Raw genomic sequence first — 22,565 nt, forward strand, 5'->3', positions numbered from 1 at the left:
AACAAAAGAAATTTAGAGATCTTTTGCTGATACGAAAACAAATATGGTAACTAAGGAGGAGCTAAGCTATGTGATTGAGAGAAGCAAACAATGTAAGTAATATGGGAGCTACAGAGAAGAAGAGGAAAGATTAATACAGTGTCTGTGTTGTTCTATATGTCACTGTCCTTCAAAACAGAATGTAGTTTCTGTAGGTTTTTTTTTTACTTTATATCAGTGTATTAGATGATTACTCAGTATGGGTAGATAACATAACTACTTTCTAAAGAAGAAAAGGGATTTTTTTCTAAATCTGAAATGCTCCAGTTTATAAGCAGTCACTGAAATCCTCAAGGACAGTATTTTCTGTTAATCCACAAAGCAGTGTTTTATTCCATAGCCAGACACAGTGGGAGCTTTGCTGCCAGTTTTCCTCAGCCCTTGCCTGGAGTAAGTACCTCTACGGATAAGAGGATAAATCAGTGTCCAGGATAATTAAGTCCTTAACTTATACTTGGGCTGACAATAAGGGTTCCAATTACTTCCAATTCTGGTTTTAGATTTTAATGACAGGGACATACATTCTTTGGGAACCAGACGGAGAAGATCATCTTATTTCCTATTATTTGCTACCCAGCAGATCACGTCAGTTTTCCAAATAAAGATCAACGATCTTTCTAACCCTCATGTAAATAAACTACTCATTACAATCAAAAGATACTTGTGGGGTGATTTGAGGGTCAGTACCTAATTATGCAGATTTACATTCATTTAGTACTTTCTTGCAAATCAAGATTTAGCTAGGGAATCCTGAAGAAAGTTGAGTAAAATTAACAAAGATGTTTAAAGCAATAAAGGGCTTCTGACATGACATTCAGAAGAAGGGTATGCCCCAGGCCAAGTGACAGAATAAGTCACCTCATGGCATGGAAATATCTATCTAAAAGTAGCTTTACATGATTTTTGGATCAGTATGGGGAAATAAATCAAGTGCATATTTTTATAACTGTGCTGTAGGTAACATATGCAACTATTTCAGGTTGTCTGCCAAGTATATATAGCATGTATGAGACTCTGAATCACTGCAGTATTCACTATGTGCCATAAACAAAATAACTGGTATCTAAACCTGTCACAATCAGTGTTTTATTCTGGATTTTCTGTTTCCATCCTATTTTCATATACTGTTATAAGGTTTTTATTATTTTGAATAATAATAAATCTCATTATTATGGGCGAGTAGGATGACTGGCTTGTTCATAACAGAGCTCTCCATTTCATGATGTCATATATGTTCCAGTACAGATTCAGCTGCTGCAAATGCACTAAGCCATAAGCAGGTCAGCTATTCTTATGCTCTTGCTTGTGGGCAGGTGTTAAAGGGAGTAACAGACGGCCACCGAATTTAGGGGTCAATCTGTCCATGGGAGTCCAGTAAAAAACAAGGGTATGGAGGCTGTGACTGAATTAACAGCATCTTCTTGTCTGACAGTGTGACTCCTGTGGATCCCTGCTGACAGGGCTCCTGCAGCTTTAACTTCCTCTAACAATCACTCTTTATGGTGGATTGATGCCACAGGGGGTGGGGAATCCTTGGCTTGTGTTTTGTTGCTACACTGAGCACCTGAGGACAAACCTATCTCCACCAGGGTAATCCACATCCATGTTGTACAATGATGTGAATTACAAGCTGCTGCTCCAGGGTAGTATCTCATAGTAGGTGCTACTCTAGTGCGTTGCCACCGAGTGGTATGGAGCAGATACTAGCCAGCTTGCATTGAGCAAAGAGATACCTCGAAATATCTGAGACCTAGGGGTGTGCGAAATGGGCCCTATTCGATTTGGATTCAGCCTGAATTGGAGACAGTGATTCAATTAGTTAATGCAGATCACTGTTCCTGATTCGATTTGACCAAACGCAAATCTGAAGATTCAGAGAATCAGCGATTCGGGCATAGACACAGCTTTAAATGTTTTTTCTACATACCTCGAGGTACCAGCATGGCTTGTGAATGCTGCAATGTTGGGGCACGTGGAGCATCCCACAGGAGCGTGAAGCGAGGGATGGGGGGGCCTGTGTGCTTGGCGGTGAACCTGAAGTGGACCGGAAGTACTTCTGGTCCACTTCCAGTTCTGCTGGGGAGCATGCAGGGCCCCCCTTTACCTCCTAGATTCAGCAATCAGCCATGGGGGGACCCTGGGTGCCCCCCCAGACCCAGGAGGCACCAGTTGCTGAGCCAGGAGGGCATGGGGGCCTCTCCAGTGTGCTCTCCGGCAGGTCCAGAAATGAGCCGGAAGTGTTTCTGATCCACTTCCAGGTCTGCTGCCAAATGCACCTGGGGAGCCCCCCACACTTCTGTGGGACAATCCATGTACCCCAGCACTGCAGCATTACCTGGTACCTAGAAAAAACATTTAAAGCTGCGTCTATGTCTGAATCACTGAAACTTTCCGAATCTCTCCGAATTGATTCGGAGGGTTCCGATTCGGTTCAGCAAGATTAAAGGGTCCTCTGATTTGATCTGGATTCAGAGATTCAGACAGCGAATCAGGCCAAATCTCCGCCAAATCAAATCGGGGATTGAAGCTTCGCACAGCCCTACTGAGACCTTGAAGGGGACAGACAAGACCCTACACAGATGTAGTCTACACCAGTGTTGCTTTATCCCTCATTTTTTACCTAGAGTAGGTCTATACCATCTTTGAATATGTTTCACTGTTGGTAGGGATCGGTCTCCTCCCTACATTTGATGGTGCACATCATCTCGGGAACTCTTTGATCAACTTTTCTATCATGGCTCCCAGTCCTGAGCAACATTGTTCCCCCTCATATCCAATTAGAAGTTGTAACTAGCAAGATACTGGAGAGGATTTACTTCAATCCAAGCCTGCTGCTGTACAGTGATCTCTTAAGTTCACCTGCTGCACCTCTACCATCATGACACACACATGGCTTAAACAGTGACACCACTACCCTCCAGTTTGAGAGATGGAGGTCAACATCACTACCAAGCAAATTCCTTATCACAGATCCTACAGTGTACCTACCTGGCCTCAACCTGCCATGCTGTCAGTGGGCCTTGCTAAATAGGTTCCAGACAGGGCAAGGTCTGTGCACAGCCAGCCTCCACCACTGGAGTCTTCGCGACATCCCAGAATGTAGCTGTGGCAAAACACACACCATGTCGCATATTGTTGATGACTGCCCACTGACTCAGTTCGGCAGTGGACTACAGAAACTACACATGGCCATTGAGGATGCTATTGCATGGCTCGGCAGTTACACACACACTGACTCACAGTCCCCTCCTGCTTCATGACCCCTGACCTCTGCTTGGCAAATGTTTCTAATGTGCAATACATATACCCATTCCTCTCCCACTTCCCTACATCCCACAGGCCCTAACATCCACATATGTTACGGCCTGTGGCACACCTTCCCCAAGGCCAAGGGAAGCCAGCCCAGACCCCAGTTACCCTCTCTTTAAAATGGGGACAGCAGTACTTCAGCCACCTAGAAATTTGTAGGTTTATCACTGTTATATTTTTTTATTATTTTCATTATTATCGCAATTGTGATAATTACTTTATTGTTATTTTAAATGTTGAAAATGATCATTTATAATCATGTCTATCATCATTAATGTTTTGTTATAGTAATTATTCTCAGTATAATCATTATCATTTCATCAAGAGTGGGCTGCAGCCAGATAAGGATCAGGTTAGAGAGAAACACTCTTAGCAAATCCATCCAGGTAATGAGTTGTACGTGCCGTAGAAGGCAGTAAAAGTACTGGAATGCACACGAGGGGCAATTCCAAATACTTGGCTGCGTTCTAACAACATTCACTTTCCAGAGGACTTAATACGTAACTGTGGTGTCTGAGCACTGGGGGACAAAGGAGCAAGACAGAAGAAGTTCTGTAGCAGGTCAGAAACATTCCTAGCAATGAGTATATCTTCCATCAGGAATGAATTTATTCTGTGGTCCAGAGCTCAGTGGGTATTTGGGGGCTAACTTATATAATAAATGTTTTTGCATGGTTTTTTTAAATCCCTATAGCCACATATTGCACTGGTCAGTTCTTCTGCCCTTTAAAAATATGGAGTTATCACTTTCTTTAAAAAGATACTACACAAATCATCTTAAGTGCACACAGACTTCAGGTTTTCAGGAGAGAATTATCAATCAAAGGCAAGCAAAGAAGCTTGCACTACTCAGAGCTGCCTCTGCATTTAGTTTATGAATATGTAAAGGGCTACAGCTTGCAGATGGGCAATCGTTCCAGTTTTATGAACGCAGAATATCCTGGTAGGAATAAACTTTAAAGTGGAGGGGGTTTGTATCTCGTGTTTGGTTTCTTATTCTTATGGCGGCATTTTATGTTTTCAAAATTCTCACATTCAAAAGAATACTTAAGGGAATGATCCAGCCTTATAGTAAAAGAGTGATAGATCCAGTGGGAATGTCTGTTTCCATATCAGTACAGCGGGCCAAAGTCATCCTTAGCACAACCCCACTTTCTAGTCAGTGGAACGTAATAGGGAAGATTTTGGCCCAGCATGTACAATCAGTCATGAGGCGCCCAAACAGTTCTTAGAAATAAACCAAAGGATGTTTTTTCCCAATGAAGTTGAAGAAAAGCTTTATAACCCACTTGGCACTTTCATTCCAAATGGCCTATAGTATTTCAGTTTTAAAACCTAGCTCAGTCAAACTCAGTATATGAATTTGATTCATTTTATATATAAATTTTTCTTTTCTCCCAGACTTTATTTTCAAAAAGGGCATAGCATAGTTAATTTTAATAGCTCCGGGTACTATGCTCTAGGGGGACACAACCAGCTACATTTGAGTTATAAGCTTTGGAGCCACATCCAGTTCCTATAGTGAACTACAACAAATGTTTAATATATAAATATTTTGCTTGAAGCCATTGTTCTAAGCATGGGAAGGAAAATTTCCAAACAGTTCTTTGAGTTAAACATGATTGATTCCTAATTAATATTTATTGCAATACATCTTAAGAATTAGATAGTGCTTGCCTCGTGACAGTTTTTTCATAGGGTAATTTTATCAGGATATATATCTGAGTAACAGAAGAAGTTTGAGATTTGTAGGTGGAGAGAATTTTAAGTAAGAAATTCTTTTCTTTTGTTTCTAGACCTTAATATTGCTTTCTGTCCAATTCGAGACTCTCATGATGTGTAAAGTATATGCAATGTACTTTGATGAACCTTTTTTTTAATGGGGCTATTGGTTTTTGAGTGCTAAAGGTGAGACATCATATGCCTGATAATTTTTTTTCCCCCAAAATTCAGAGTACCCATTACCCTAAGTAAATGAAGCCATCAGATTGTCATTACTTCTGAGAATCATTCCCAGGGGAACTCAAATTGGGTACTCAAAACTAGTCACCAAGTTTGGGAAATTTTGTTCTTTGCCTAATAGGGAAATGAGGAACAATCAGTAAAATGTGAAAACTTATAATGAATATCTGTTTCTAAAATATTTTGATTTTAAACCAAGGACTGTTTTAATCAAGTTTCACAGAACTTCAGCTGCAGATCACTTAAGGGAAGCAGATGATAGTAGCACTTTGGGAGGGTGTTGGGGCTTAATTTTTGCACATCTGCCAAGACGTGTGGCCCCCGTTGTTATAGGAGATGGAAAAATGACTTTTCCTAGTATTTTTACCTCTATTTTGTTACCTGTAGAAGAGCTTCTCTTACCTTTTTTGCATTTAATGGTTATGGAGTTGTAGGGGATTGGTTAGAAGAGAATCCTTCACGCCACAGGTCTGTTGGCTTTGAAGGAATGTACTCAGGGTGCCTATATACATGCAGAGAGGCTGCTCCAACATGCTGTAATTACAGTGCTTGGGAAAAGTCTCAATTAATTGAGTCTGCTGGAGCACAGTAATTACTCCAGCAGACTCCAGTGTCATGTGCATCAGCATCCCCACACTGAAAAATGGCAGTGCGGATGCTTTAACTAAAGCTTATTCAATGAGCTTTAGTTAAAACACTCCTGCCACCATATTTCAGTGCAAAGGCACACACATATGATGCTCCAGGTGCTTTAATTAGAGCAGCTCTCAAAGTCTCTCTAATTAAAGCACCCTCCCCCCACTCCCACAGTACGTGTATAAACACCCATAATTTCCCTCTTTTTCATCCACTTAAGTGTTATCTTCATGGTTAGTAATTAGAGCAACCTAAGTGGATAGGAGGACCCGAAGGTATAAGGAGTGAGTTTGTTTGTGTTCTTCCCATTTTATTAAATATTCTGCAGAATGGAGGGGGGGATTCTTGCAGCTTTTGTATCAAAGTGTCAAAGCACTTCTTTCTTTGCAAAATAAATGTGTTACTTTCTATTCCATTTAACTTAAAAAGAAACAAGACTGACAGTGTTTTTACAGTACATTAAGTGGGCATTAAGATAAAGTGATTTGCACTAAAAGAGGGAGGCGTGACTTTTTTTTAAAGTTTTTAGAATTGTTGAACACATTTGCTTGAGGGGGAAGGGGTATGATGATGGCACAATCAAGCAACATCCTTTTCTTTTGGGAGACTTTTTTTTTTTTAGGTTTGTAAAGTGCATCTCAACTAAAACATGCCTGAAAACATGCCCAAAATAAGACTTTTTACCTAAACTTGAAAAGCTTGGATAGCATGACTCAAGCCAGTTCTACAGGCTCAAAGAACAGAAAGTATATAAAAAAAACCCCCACCAAAATGTATTACTTTAATAAATTCCATGTTTTGATTGCCTAATTTTTGCACATTTGGGATTAGCAATATCATTCATGTTTATTCACTCCTTTGCTGTGACATACCAATGCTTACCCAGCACGAGGACAAGGAAATTACATTAAATATAAGCAGAAGCAAAGCTGGACAGTATGGTTTTGTCTCTGTTAAAGATGTATGATATACAAAAAAAAGTAAAAAATTGGCCTGTATGGTAAGAAATATTGAAGGCCGCCTGAAATTCTTTCAATAAAGTGGAGTGTTTTCTCTCTAGGCACTCCTGACTGCTGAGTGCTTACTAAATATTACATTTGCCATTAAAAAGCAGAAGCCTGGGAGAGGTGCCCCTTTCATTCTGTGCCATATCGCAAATCAATATACGGTTCTAAGCATCCCTTTGATCTTTGTCCATTTGAGAATCATGCCCAGCTGCAGTGCAAGCTGGGACAATGCTGTTGCTATTGTAATTGGCAGAACAGTTCATCTTACTACTACTTAGCTTCCTGGAAAACTGCTTTGAAAGGGCCTGAGTTGATGTTGCTGTAAAACTAAATCCCTAGTTACAGGAGTTCAAGGTGTTTATTTTTGGTTTTGTTTTCTTTTTGAACAAAAGAGGAATAAATGGTTTTCCTCCTTTGCTTATTAATAGCAGTAACTGTAGTAAAACAAACTAGCCCTGAGTTGACATTCACTACTAGGCTCTTGCTCTAGGGGATAATTCATGAGGATCTGAGCAGACATCAGTAGAAATTGCTTTTGCCCATCTCTACTCTGTGGTTATCTATTCCAGGTAGTACTCTTCCCTTGCGTAATATAGAAGGCTTAGGTTTTCTCATCCATGCTCAGCTGAACAGAGTGCATACCTTCCCAGGACACCGTCCGTTCTTAAGTTATTTTCAGTTCCTCACCACTGATTATGATGCACATATTATCATGCATCATATGAAATGACTCACCAAATGGGCTCTCTGATATACCTTGCTTCTTGCATGCACCCCACATCAAGCAGCCAGGTACACTCTCCATACAAGGTGTATGGGCAAACTGTCACCCCCTCCATCTGACTATATTTATAAACGCAGAAAAGCACACGTGGTTTCCACGGACTCAGTTTCTCTGTTTTGTAAAAAGTTATGAGGCTTTCCCAGATTTTCCCAGCCCTTCAGATCTAGGAGAGAAACAGTACTCTTTCACTCCTGGCTCCATCTCCTCTTCCCCAGTTTAGAGGAGAGAGCAGATTGGAGAGGCAGCCTGTATCAATTTAATTCTCTTTTTCCATGTTGTAAGAGGTTCTAAAAAAAAAAAAGTTTCTCAATCCCGGTTCGGAAACTGACTTTTCCAAGTTATAACGGAAAAGCCCCTTTTTTATGAGGTCCGATTAGATCTGAATCAAGGAGCTTCATGAAATTGTGAGGATCTAATTCTGCACCCTATGCACATGTGGAGTAGCTCATTCTCATTCTCACCCAAACATTGCCATTGAAGCCAATATAGAAATATGATTGAAGTCAGTAAAGTGAGTCTCATGAGGAGGTCTTTGCTTTGAGGAAGCACTAGGTCAGCGTTGCAGAATCGGACACGAATGTAAATATATACTATTACTAATGGGCATTTTTACACGGGCTCCAGGAGTGTGGGGGGGGGGGGAGGGAAGGGAGGAGGGCACTTTAATTAGAGCGGCTCTTGGAGACTCTCTAATTAAATTGCCTGGAGTATCTTGTGCATCAGCATCCCTGCACTTCAAAATGGTGGTGGGGGGGGGGGGGGGCACTTTATCTAAAGCTCCTCTGACGAGCTTTAGATAAAGCTCTCCCACCACCATTTTAAAGCACAGCGATGCTGATACATGAGACACAGATGCTAGCTGGAGCGCGGTAATTACCGTGCTTTAGCAAGCTTGAGTAATTGGGTCTGCTCCAACACGCTGTAATTACAGTGCATCAGGGCAGCCTCTGGGCTTGGGTGCAGGCACCCTCATGTCTACAATACAGATGCCCCAGAAGTCTGACAGCGCCAGTTGTTTTCTTCCATCACCATTAATTGAAAGACTGACAGGACACTTTTTCAAGTAGGCAGCAATGTCAATATTAAAAGTAGCACTTGCTGTGACAGCATGTAAATTGTACTTGCTGAGACTGACAAAAGCTACTACCGAGGAAAAAAATATTGTACCTAATAATAATAAAATTATATTTATTTTTCAGAAGCCCTAGACAGGAGCTGAGGTCCTGTTTTGTAAGGTCTGTACAGACCTTTCCAGCATATAGCTGGTAAATGCAACAAATAAGTGAGGGGGACAAGCCCCAAGACAGACAAGGTATAATAAGCAGCAGTGGCAGCCCAACAATTGTGGAATCGGTCAGCAAAATTGGGGTGCATTTTTCTAGAAAATGCTAGATCTTGTAATGCATCACAACTTTTTTTTTTCACTTAGGCAGCTGCATTTTCAAAAGGACTAATAAAAAGATCAAGTTTTTGTCAAGGGACAATGCAAGGAATACATAAATGGGAAAATACTTCAGTCAGAGATGCATCAAAGTCACTCTGCATTCTAGGCGACTGAACAAGAGAACCATCTTATCCAACCACATGCACTTTATTCCATCTTTTATGCCATAATTTAAGCTTCATAGTGTGCTGTAAAGTCCTGCTTGGAGTGTCTATTCTCAGCATAAAACTGTTTGTCAAATTTCCATTAAGCTTAAGGTGAAAAATTAATGAGCCATTCACTTCAGATATTTCAAAACTAATACCATTCTATTATTAATGCAGTAGAAAGTCAAAGATGTGGGTATGTACAATTATGGAAGGGTGTTCGGTCCGATTTTGCCTTTTTAAATAAAGTTTTGGACATCATTAAAATGCTATTTCATGGCATGAAGGGAATTATTGTAATGGAACTTATCAATCAGAGAATACTTCTAGGGCCAGCTTTGTTTATTTTTTATTTAATCTTGACAGGAAGTGACTTCAATAAAAAGCGGTGGGCAAGTACAAGAAGGCTGTACATTGAATCTGGATGAGAACAAACAGCAAGTGAATCCTGTATCTCACACTTCTTCATCTGTAAAAAATGAGAAAAATAAAAGGGAAAGTACAAATATTAAAGTAATCATGGGTAAAACAAAGCCCTGTGGATAAGAGAGTAAGAGAAGTGTAATAAATCTTCCTCAACTCTCTTCTATTTTATTCACCTGCATCTCACCCAGGGCCAAAAGTAGCGGTACTAAGCAAAAAAACAGCGTTTTCCCCAGAATTAAATGAAAGGTGTTATACAACAAGAAAGATACTGTCACACTTTCCAAGGATCTTGGAGCATGTCATAATGACTCAACACCACTGAGAGAGAGAAAAGAAGTGTTATTCCCATTTGACAGGTACGGAAACTGAGGTTTAAGGATATTCATCACTTTCTCTTTGATGCTGTCAGAAACTAGCTAACAACCAAAGATCATAGACAATTAGGGTTTGGAGGGATCTCAGCAACCTCCTGTTCCAAGCAGGACCAACCCAAATTATATCAGCCCAGCCAAGGCATTGTCTAGACAGGTCTTAAAAACTTCCAGGGACAGAGATTCCAAAACTTCTCTGGGTAACCTGTTCCAGTGCTTTACTACCCTTCTAGTGAGAGAGTTTTTCCTAATATCCAGCCTAAACTTCCCTTGCTGCAACTTGAGCCTATTGCTCCTGCAACCACTGAGAACAGTCCAGCTCCATCCTCTTTGGAGCCCCCCCTTCAGGTACTTGAAGTCTGTTATTAAATTTTCCCTCAACCTTCTCTTTTCCAGACTAAATAAGCCCAGTTCCCTCAGCCTCTTGTCCTAAGTCATGTACCCCAGCCCCATAAACATTTTCATTGCCCTTCACTAGACTGCGTCCAATTTGTCTGCATCCTTTCTGTAGTGGGGGGCCCAAAAGTGAACACAGTACTCGACATGTGGCCTCACCAGTGCCAAATAAGGGGAAGAATCACTTCCCTCAATTTCCTGGTAATGCTTCTGCAAATGCAGCCCAGTTTGCCATTAGCTGCCTTTCCAGCAAGAGCACACTGTTGGCTCATATCCAGCTTATTGTCCACTGTAACCCCCAGGTCCTTTTCTGCAGAGCTGCTGCCTAGCCAGTCAGCCCCCAGCTGTACCGGCACCTGAGATTGTTTCATCCTAAGTGCAGAACTTTGCACTTGTCCTTATTGAGCCTCACCAGATTTCTTTTGGTCCAATCCTTATTTGTCTAGGGCTCTCTGAATCCCAGCCATACCCTCAAGCATATCTATTACTCACCCCAGCTTGGTGTCATCTGCAAACTTGCTAAGGGTGCCATCTCCCAGGTGTTGATGAAAATATTGACTAAAACCAGCTCCGCGACTGACTCCGCTTTATATCATTTGCCAAGTAGGTTTCAGGCCATGATTACTACCCTTTGAGCCTGATGGTCCAGCCAGTTTTCTCTCCGCCTTACAGTTCATTCATCCTGGACTTCCTTAGCTTGCCTGTGAGACTGTTGTGGGAGACTGTATCCAAAGCCTTATTAAAATCAAAGTATATTCCACATCCACAGAGCCAGTCACCTCATCATAGAAGGCAATCGGGTTGGTCAGGCATGACTTGCCTGTTGGTGAATCCATGCTGACTGTTCCTAATCACCTTCTCCTCCGAGTGCTTCCCTAAGGGCCTTTACCATGATTTTTCCAGGGATTGAGGTGAGGCTGGCCTGTCTGTAGTTACCCAGATCCTCTTCCTTGCCTTTCTTAAATGATGCTAATATAAAAACTTTAAAAAAAAAAACTTAGATTTTGTCTTTTCCTTGAATTTCTATATGTCTTTTTAGTTTATTTCTTCCTTAGACTAACAAGGTTTTTTTAGAGCCGTACAGAGACGGTGATTCTAGTTTTTTATTTCATCAACATGGAATCAATACAAAGCCTTCAGCTTTTTGGACATTAACTCCATGTGAATCACAATTGAATGTTGAAATTGGCCTTTCAGCGCTTCCTGTCATTCATTATGGTGATTTTGCAAATAGCTTTTAACACCCATTCATAATTGTGCAACATCCCTGTGATAATAATTAAAGTAGCTGCTAGAGAAGCAATATTAGGAAAGTATGTAGTGTACTGTTTTTGTTTTTTTTTCTTTCTTAGTTAAAAGCTCAGGGAAAAGAGAGCTGCGTTGGAGTGCTGAGTTCTCTGTGGACCACAAGCATATGCTTCACAGACTGACAGTGATCTGTAGTTTCAAACTGCTTTGAAACTTCTGCACTAAACTTATGCTTTTGTAATTCCCAAGCTAATTTGACAGTCTCGGGAAGCTTGAATGAATGCTTCAGTTGCTGGTATTTCTAAAAAATAAATCTGTTTACCTGATTCTAAAAACATACTCACATGTGGTTCATAATTCTGTAGCATTGTCTAATGATCGTATGCACATTACTTGCTGTTTTGTAGCATTGGAAGCAATGAAATAAAGCTGTTAATATTAATTTCCACAATTTTTTTGACAGTCACGCCACATTTAATGTGCATTTTACAAGAATATATTCTGTGCCATTTAAGTTTGCATTCCATTTGCTTTCTCTTAAGTAGTCCAGAAAGTGTAAAGAAAGTATACATATTATACATAATGATTTTTTTGTATTTGTAAACATGTGATGATTTCCCTTGTTTATAGATTTTTTTCTCCTCATTGCTCTGTGTATTAAGTCCATCTGATGGGTTATAACAGGGAAGAGGGGAAATATTTCTCATTCACAATGTTGTGTGATTCATTACTTCTATAATGCAGACTTACTGGAGTTGGGATGTTATTTTTCTATCTGTCTTCACATACTTTACATCATAGCTTCTTTTAATCCCCCAAACATACCTTAGAACCTCCACTTAAAAAAAAGAAGAAATACCAAAACCAGAGCATATCAATTTAAGGTTTTCTAATCTCAGCCACCTGAGACAAGAGAAGACTGACCCTTGCTCTTGATTAGCCTCTTTTTGTACTAGTGTTTCATAGATTCATAGAGTTTAGGATCAGAAGGGACCTCAGTGGGCCATCTAGTCTGACCCCCTGCCCCTGGCAGGCAGGAAAAGGGTCACCAAACCTGGGATCATGTGATCCCAGTCAGGTGCCTGTCCAGTCTCCTCTTGAAGACTCCCAAGGATGGGGCGAGCGCCACCTCACTTGGAAGCCCATTCCAGATCCTGGCAACCCTGACCATGAAGAACTTTTTTCTAATGTCCAGTCTAAACCTTCTCTCCAGTAGCTTATGGCCATTGTCCCTTGTTGTTCCAGGGGGTGCCCTGGTAAACAGATCATCGCCTACTTCGTGTTGCTCTCCCCTTATGAATTTGTACGCTGGCACAAGGTCCCCTTTCAGCCTTCTCTTGGAGAGGCTGAAGAGGTTAAGCTCCCTTTCCTTTCCTCATAGGGCCTTCCTTGCAGGCCTCCAATCATATGAGTGGCTCTTCTTTGGACCTTCTCCAGGTTGGCCACATCCTTTTTAAAGTGCGGCATCCAGAACTGGACGCAGTACTCCAGCTGCGGCCTGACCAGTGCCATGTAGAGAGGGAGAATCACCTCCCTGGACCTGCTTGTGAAGCACCTATGGATGCACGACAAGGTGCGATTGGCTTTTCTGACTGCTTCGTCACATTGATGACTCATGTTCATTCTGGAGCCAACAGTGACTCCAAGATCTCTTTCTGCCTCAGTGGTGCTGAGAACGTTGCCCCCCAGCCTATAGGTGTGATGGCAGTTCCCCCTAGATGCAGCACCATGCACTTGTCCTTATTGAATTGCATCCTGTTGCTCTCTGCCCACTTCCCCAACCTGTCGAGGTCAGCCTGGATCTGATTTCTCCTCTCCAGGGTATTAGCTTCACCCCATATTTTTGTGTCATCCATGAATTTGGACAGGGTGCTTCCCATCGCCTCATCCAGATCATTGATGAAAATATTGAACAGCACCAGCCCCAGAACTGAACCCTCAGGGACTCCACTGCACACATTTTTCCAGGTTGACACTGACCCATCCACCACCACCACTCTCTGTTTCATTTCTTTCTTTCTCTTTTTTTGTGTTTTTACATAAACCTGTCCTGTTTGGTAAGACTGGGTGTGTCTACATGAAATGCTACATCACCATGGCGTTGGTGGGTGCTATCATGATGCTGCCACTACTGTGCAGTAGCTCGTTGCTACTGTGTGGTAAGGTCAAAAACAACCCGTGTGCTACAGGACTGTGAAGTACCAACTTTTAAAGCAAGTACTAAATGACTGTGCAGTACCAACTGCACTATCAGGTGCATGTGTAAATGTGCCCACTGAGGATAATTAACCTTTGCACGTGAAGGATTCTTTGTTTCTTGAAATCTTCAAATTAAGACTAGATCCCTTTCTCAATCATCTGATATAATCAAGCCAACATACTTGGCTCATTATAGGTGTAAGTGGATAGTAGACTGTATTATGTATGAGGTCAAACTAGATGGGCCCAACTTTAAAATCGACATATATTAATTTCCATGAATGAAATTATCTATGTGCTAGGCACGAACCTGACAACCACTTACATACCAAAATTCCACTACAATTTGTCATAATTTCCCTTTCTAGGAATAAAGCAACTGATACAAACAGGGTTTTTTGAGTTTGACCTTTTCTTAGGGCCAAAGCACGTCAATGGGATTTTTTCTTGAATAAGAGATTTAAAATTTGCCTACATAAAATTCGGGGCCAATCTTGCAGACTTCACATATACACACCTTCCTGTAAATGGACACATGTTGATATCAGGAATAGGATTTCAAAAGGGCCACGAGGGCTTTCATCGACAGCCAAGGTGATTTGGACACCCAATCCATTAGGTTTCTTTTAAGCCAGGGAACCACACTCACTGAAGCTGTTTTGAAAATCCCATCTAGATCCATAACGTGTCACATTCTTGTTCATTTATGAAATGTTATAAAAGTCCTCATTTAACAGTGCTTCAAATAATTGATTTTCCTCTGTTACATTTAACCTATACTTGTGCAGTGGTAATTTATTTTTTGTACTTTAGGAATTGCTTGAATTGTGTGCTATTTAAGTAAATTTGGATTTCTCCTAAGATCGCATTTCTTTACCTTCCTTTCCCCAGCCACCCCCACTTACTCACTGCCTTTTAAGGTCAGGCAGGATCATTTTGCTTTGTTTAATCTACTGCACAGTTCACACCACGAAACATCACCTGGTGGTGCCAGCATCAAATCCATAAGTTTTAATTGAGCATATCCTCTAGAAGGGCATCAAGTTTTGATTTAAACAGATCAAGTGATGGAGAATCCACTCCACCCCAACATAGCTTTTCCAAAGGTTAATTACCTCCACATAAATTGGATCTGTGCCTGTTGTTATAGCTACTTAGACAGTGCACTCCATCCCTTTCACAGCAGGTCCGTGCCTCTGCGGAGACATAACTAAGCACTAAATTCCTGACCTTCAGATCTGCTCCTCAAGTTGAGAGAGTTTCTGGTTACTTGTGGTTAAACCTGGACTGTAGATTCTTCTCCATAACAAAATATTACTATTGATTTGGTGGATTTTTACTATGGTTAAGGGACCATACCCTGTCTTATCAATCAGGACAGTTTAATTAAAAAAAAAAAAAGAAATGAAACACTAGTCTTCTAAACACTAGTGGAAAGTCTTTAGTGTATTGATCAGAGAAATTAAAATAGTAAAGGAAGAAATTATACAGACTAGTTCAATACTAGTTCACTACAAGGCTCCCTGTTAACTATTTGCTATAATTTAATTGGAATACTTGTTACTGAGTTCTGATATGTTGTTCACCTGTGACTGTGGTATGAAAATCTTGGGGAAATATTAGGTGTCTTTTGAGGGTATAAAGAGCAGTATGCCAGTTTCAACCAAGCTACATATAAGCCAATATACTTTCTGATCATACAATTTATGTGTAATTTTGTCATAGATGTACCATGTGGTCTAGATTTCCAAACTAGTTGGGCACAGAGCAGGCTCTCCTAGGTTTTCTACCTTATCATAAATCCAGTTTCAATATGTGGGCGTTTAGGAAATTGAGTAATAGAGTAGGTCTTGGTTTCTCATGGGGGTTAAGTTCCTTGCAGAGAACCCTCTATCTGCTCTGTCAAAATGAGCAAATACATTTTCTTTTATTTGGAAAGTAATCAGACTATGGAGTCTGAATATTTTTCCATTTTGTAGGGCTTAGTATCTCCTGAGCTACCAAGCAAGCAAATCTTATTTCATCTAATCCTGTTTCTCAGGTCACCCATTTTTCCAGGGACTTTTTCATTGTTTGGAGTGCCCCTCCTCAATTTTCTAAGTATTTGTGTTCTACCGAGTGAATTGGCATTCCTGTTCTACTCACACAGGTTTCTTTACATTTTTAGTAAAAGTAAATCGCTTCTCGGCCTCTTGAAGGCTCAGATCAAGTATTTGTTTCTTCTCATGACTCCATTTCCTTCTGTATCAGTCTTTTTGGAGGCTCCCCCCGCCTTCCATTACTTTTCCAAATGGTTCTATTCCTTCAAATGCAGGTTCAGGTTGTGGCTTTATACAGATATTCATTTTCTTCTCGGAAAGTCACTGGTCCCTCAGGAGAAACCACAAGTGTAAAGATGTTTCCCAGAGTAAAAATGGCTGCTCCAGGAGAGAAATAACTTGGGAACAACCAGATTAAATCACTCCTAGGAGACTTTATTCTGGGAAAGTAAATGTCTGTACATGCTGTGGCTTATTTCAGAAGAGATATAGTCCTCCAACGAATAGATATAGTCCTGCATGACAAATAGATCCAAAGAGGTGATACTTCCCCTCTATCGGGCACTGGTCAGACCGCAGTTGGAGTACTGTGTGCAATTCTGGGCGCCGCACTTCAAGAAGGATGCGGATAACCTGGAGAGGGTCCAGAGAAGGGCCACTCGAATGGTTAAGGGCTTGCAGACCAAGCCCTACGAGGAGAGACTAGAGAACTTGGACCTTTTCAGCCTCTGCAAGAGAAGGTTGAGAGGCGATCTTGTGGCTGCCTATAAGTTCATCACGGGGTCACAGAAGGGAATTGGTGAGGTTTTACTCACCAAGGCACCCCTGGGGGTTACAAGAAATAATGGCCATAAGCTAGCAGAGAGCAGATTTAGATTGGACATTAGGAAGAACTTCTTCACAGTTCGAGTGGCCAAGGTCTGGAACGGGCTCCCAAGGGAGGTGGTGCTCTCCCCTACCCTGGGGGTCTTCAAGAGGAGGTTAGATAGGCATCTAGCTGGGGTCATCTAGACCCAGCACTCTTTCCCACCTATGCAGGGGGTCAGACTCGATGATCTATTGAGGTCCCTTCCGACCCTAACATCTATGAATCTATGAACATCCCTCTCCCTCCGACTGCCCCCCACCCTTCAATCCCCCCCATAGAGTCTCACTTACTGGACTCTGCTGCTCCAGCAGGGAGCAGAACACACCCCTTTCACAAACCCCATGTTGTGCTGCAGGGAAACACAGGCTAACCATGGGCAGTCTGGGTCAGTTAATCAGGGCTGCCCTACACAGCCCAACCTCTGTCACCAGGCAGACTAAAGGAGCCTGCAGAACAGGCTGAGATGTGTGTGCAGCATCCTAATCCTTCCCTTCCCACCAGCTGCACAGGTTCAGCATTGTAGCCTCTCTTCTCTTCAGGGCCTTGGCATTCAAATGTCTGGACACACAGCTCTAGGTAAGTTTTTCTACCAGGAGAACAAGCATGGGAGAGTTTGCACAAAGTATTTGAATGTGTGTATGCAGCTTCTTTTATCTTTGCTTGTGAATCAGTTCACCCCTGCCTTTCCTATCTTATGGACTTCCCATCTCACAGAGTGTATCAGCTGTTACTATTAGTTTGGAATGAGTCTTATTATTTGGTCAGGCTTGTACCACCATTTACTAGCTGTTTTTGCAAGGTTCTGCAGCTCTCACAGCTGCATCTTCCCATACTTGAGCTTTTGCCATAAATCCCTCAGCTGAACCTTCACCCATCCATGAATGTGCTCATCTTAGTCGCATTAACTACCATGAGTCAGTGAGAACAATGGAATTCAGCCATTGAAGAGGAACAAATATAACGTCACTTAAATGTTTGGGGAAAAATCCTGGTGACTCGTCACATCAGGATGCCAGCATCTCATAATTGAACATGTACATAATATGGCAACTGTTGTATACAGCTAGGTGTCCTTTTGTATGTTGTACTTCCAGAATTAGCAGCAAATCCTAGCTCTGTAAAGGAACCTGCCACTTGTGCATTTAGAAATCTGCGCAGTCTTAACAGAGCAAACAATGCAATCAATTGGAAATGTGCTAGCATTGGTCTCTGCATCTGTTTCCACTGGAATCCAGTACTGTTTTAAGTGCCTATTTTGCCTTCTGATACTATGGTGATATCATATGGGAATTCTAAAGTTATTCCTGGTTAGTAAATCTTTTCTTTTTGTTGATTTCTTTACCTTACCGTTTTGCATCTGCATTTCGCAGACAGTCTGTCTGAAATAGGATTTTTTTTTTGTCCATTTTGTTTCTTTTGAAATGACTTGCTCTAATCCTATAACAGATATTTGCAGGACGTGCTGTTGAAGAGATTTATTTTTTTTCCCATTAAGATAAGTGCAAAGTAATGTCTGCTGATCTACATCAAACATTTTGTGGTAGAGGTGATTCCATTGTATCGTAAACTGCATATGGTCTTTGTTTGCTTTAGGACAGATGTTGGCTCTCAAAATATTTTCCTTAATTTTCATTTACTAAATTGATGTTCATTCTTCTTCATTTTAAGATGGAAGCTACAGACAGAAGCGATCAAACCTCACAAGACTGTTAGTGCAACCAATTTCTGCAATGCTAGTCAAAAAGCTTACTTCTTTACCTGAGGAGCACGGCAACAATGATAGGTGTATCCCTCTTCAACTGACTACAACAGGTAACACTCTTTTAAATGATGGCTTCCTTTAATCATGAAATGTTCCTTAAGCACTCTGAATACATTCTGGATAATTTCTATAATTGAGGGTTTGGCTGATTGCAGGTACATTCTGCTTAGCAGCCTTTTAACAAGAGACTATCAAAAGCACATAAATTATGCTCTGAAAAATGTGCTAAATTGAAGCTGAGTGAAAACAAAGTGCTGTGAAGTGCTACAAAAGAGCCATTTCAAAATAAAGCATTTGGTGCATTAGCTTCTAAAACCTTATTCATATTACTTCCAAGTTTCAGCTCTGGCGATCACATCATCTGCCAAGACTCAGCTGATATAAGTCAGATATTGGGAGTATGAAGTCTCTTAGTACAAGGCATTAAACTCTAATTCCTCTTATTGACTAAAAAATCCCACTGTCTGTATGCATCATCACCCAGGAGATGCTGCTGGTGCGGCAGTGCAGTTTGTTAGGCCTTGTTGGACAACGGAGGATATGATTGAAGCATTTAAGCTACTACTTACAGTATTAATGCTATGGGTTGTGTCTTATTTCTGCCTCCAGCATATATATTAACCTTTTGAACAGCCATCTATCTTTCTTCATTGTTTAATTTGTATGTGTTCGCTTGGATATAAACAGCAACAGTGTATGTCTGTCTCTCAACCTAAGGGCACCTTTTCCTGCATGTTTCAGCAGGAAAAAGCTGCACTCCGATAGCAAAAGCAATAGAAAAAGACTGCCTTGAGTAGCAGCTGAATGAAAAAGAGGAATGCATTCAGAATGTCTCCACAGAGATCATACCCTTAGCAAAGTCATGCAGATTATTGCCTTAACAAACTGATTATCGATTTGGGGGGAGGGGAGGGCATGAGAATACAATCTGCAAGAACAGATATTGCTCAGGGTTTAAATGAAGGCGTAAGCATAGACAACCCTGCTGGGGAACTGCACTTTGAAACAGAAATGCTTTCTTTCTTTCTTTTTTATTGCATTCTGCTTGCTTTCCTCAGTAGAAAAATGCATTAGGACTGCATATTATATTATCTAGTCTCAGTCCTTTAGAGGTGCTCAGTGTATATGCTGTAATTTTTCATTTAAAAAAAGAAAGGAAAATAAAAGCGTTTACCATTTGGCTTTGTAAATAAATAACATTTTCACACCGTTCCCCACACTGGATAACGCTGATTCCCACAGCAAAAGTTGTGCATTTGAAAGGCAGCCATTATACGTTGTGCGCATGAGTGGTTGCATCAGTTGTTTATCACTTTTAAAAAGTTACTGTGGGATACAATAAAACAAGGGCATAAAAAAAGGTTGGTTAATTTTATGACCAGTATTAGCATTTGCAGTTATGCATACTAAAAATAAGGGCAGTGAAGCCTCATGCTTCAGGGCATAAATGGCTGAGGTCAAGAAAGAATATTTCCCTCTGTGCATAGTTGACTAAGTGTTTTATAGAGGTCTTAAGCTTTCCAAAAAGCAACAGCTGGAGGAAAGGGCCAGAGGCAATGTAAAGACTGGTAAGGTAATGCATCATAAGGAAGATGTGGTTAATGTGCTTTCCCTTTTTAAGAGAGAAATGTGGGTACCTCCCAGATGCAAGGAGTGAGCTCTTTAGCTTTGAGAGAAGCTGGATTGCCGTAGGGAAGCGGGCCTCAAAAATGCAAGCTGGTCTGTAGTGTCTTCTCCCCCAAATAGGGTAAAGATCCATCGAGGCCCACTGCTTTGGGCCCCTGCCCAAAGACTAGGGGCTGTAGCCTAGAGCACTCTGTATTTTGGTGACCTCAGAGTCCTGGCATTTTTGTGCTTAGGATGCCAGGAATTGCATGTGTATTATCTAAGAGTAAGCAGCTTGTTTGCCTCTCAGACTATGAAAAGCTTGACCCCTGGTTCTCCTTAGCCTGGACTGCAAGGGAGCAGTTTATATCTGACTCCAAATAGGAAACAGCTTACTGCAGCGGCCACTATTCTGCTTGGAGCTCTTTCAAAAGAGGAACATTTGAAAAGGGCAACGGCTGTTGCAGTCTGCTTGTTGCGTGTGGACAAGCTGAGAAGGATTCACATTTAGCAAACCCGCTCCACCTTTTAACCCTGGATGAAGGAGAGTGAAAGCTGAAGTGGTTTTGAATCCTTCTCAGCTTGTCCACGCATAACAATTCGAACAGACCAGCTGTTGCCCCTTTGGGCTCCAAGCAGTCTGTGTGTCCACACACAGGGAGTCTGTAATGCTGCTTTGCTCAGGCTTTGATATAGTCAAGACAGAGTTGATAAGAGCCTTATTTGTTGGGATAGTCACAACCAGAGTTGATAGAATGGGGCAAAGGTTTCATCTGGTATGATAACAGATGTTATCTACCTATGTGATAAAATAATACTTTAAAAAAAAAAAAATTGCTTGCTGAGCCAAATGATACATATCAGAAGTGGTTGAAGGCCAAATCTTTAGCCTTCCAGTTGATTTGAAGAAGCATAAGAAATATTTCACTTCTGATGTAGAGCTCATCACTTAGGTGTCAAAAGAGATGAATGAGCAATTCAGATGATTGGTTGGTCTAAATTTTGTTAGGATAAAATGCTCATCATTCTCTTGTCAGTATGTTTCAAAAAGCTGAGCCGCAGACTCATCAGTAATGATTAAACATTTATATATGGTTTTCTTATATTGCCTTCTTTTTTCCCTAGTCTAGCACTTTTTGAGGGACATTTCATTATGTGACAAGGGGGGTGGGGGGAAGGGAAACAGTTGAGATGCATTAAAGTACAAGTTCCAAAATAAGAATGGAAATAAAAGTTTGCCTCATTGGTTGCCTTGGTGTTTTTGGTGGTGCCATCCTCTTTTATCAAGGCACTTTATGACCTTACACCCAAAAAAGTCTTTCCCTACTTAGCAGAGATTTGAGTGTACAGTGTAGTGAAGCCACATACTACTAAAATTCTTATTTTCATGGATTATTTACTTTAAATGTACTAAAACGGTAAAAAATATTATCATAATACTACCACATGCTTATCAGTTGGGGCGTTTACATCTATGCCATACAGTGCGGTTGTTACTGCATAGTCATTTAATACTTGCTTAAGCAAGTACTAAATGTGCAGTAACCGATGTTACTATGCAGTCCCAACGCTGCATGGCCAGTTTTTAGAAGCTACTGCATGGTAGCATCGGCATCGTGGTTCGTGCCTGGCTACGCTACATCACTGTAGCAATGAGCTACGTAACTACAGCATCTCGTGTAAACGTGCCTGGTATAAATGAAGCAGAGAATTTTGGGTTAATTTGTTGTTGCTTGTTTTCTTGTCAATATATGACATTCAGTCATTTTCTATGGCTTTTTTTTATTAGTGCTAGTTAGTGAGTTCCTAATGTATTCTTTTCTATGAAACTATGCCATGCATTAGATATTTCTGACTTTGAGCAATTATGTCTAGTGATATTTTAGTTATAAGTGATGTTTTAATCACAAATAGCTATATATTTTGGGGTTGGCTGTTGCTGTGGTCTAATTCAAAAGCATTTGTTTAAAATTTTTCATTGGGATAAGTGAAAATGAATTTTATGAAGTTATGCTTATGCCTGATACTCACTGTTTCACCCCACAAGGCAACTATTTTAATGTAGCTCAGTTAGGTATATTTTACAATCTTGGATCAAGGCTACTTTAGAACTGGTATTTCAGGGAAACAATATCAAGAATTTCTCTTTCATTATGGGAAAGGTAAGCTTGCATATAGCACAGCTTCCCTATGCCAGGTTACTGGTATTATTTCTTCACTATTATTAAAATCTTTCATAAAAAGGGGAAAATAGACCAAATGCTAAATATTTGAAGTGGATTTTTTTTCTCTAAATATATTTAACTGCTCTCCTCTTAGCATGC

At 40.8% G+C, this 22,565-nt stretch overlaps 1 protein-coding gene across 4 annotated transcripts in view; it reads left to right on the forward strand.

Moving 5' to 3' along the window:
* The window catches only part of NAALADL2 (N-acetylated alpha-linked acidic dipeptidase like 2), a 1,094,482-nt gene that overhangs the window by 759,719 nt on the left and 312,198 nt on the right, over nucleotides 1-22,565 (forward strand). For all 4 annotated transcript variants that reach the window (XM_059731159.1, XM_059731157.1, XM_059731158.1 and 1 more), the window contains one exon: nucleotides 18,543-18,686. In XM_059731159.1, coding sequence (XP_059587142.1) covers nucleotides 18,543-18,686 — 144 coding nt within the window. The remainder of the gene's footprint in view (nucleotides 1-18,542; nucleotides 18,687-22,565) is intronic.

This window comes from Alligator mississippiensis, chromosome 7 (assembly GCF_030867095.1).
Source record: "Alligator mississippiensis isolate rAllMis1 chromosome 7, rAllMis1, whole genome shotgun sequence".
Classification (NCBI taxonomy): Eukaryota; Metazoa; Chordata; order Crocodylia; family Alligatoridae; genus Alligator; species Alligator mississippiensis.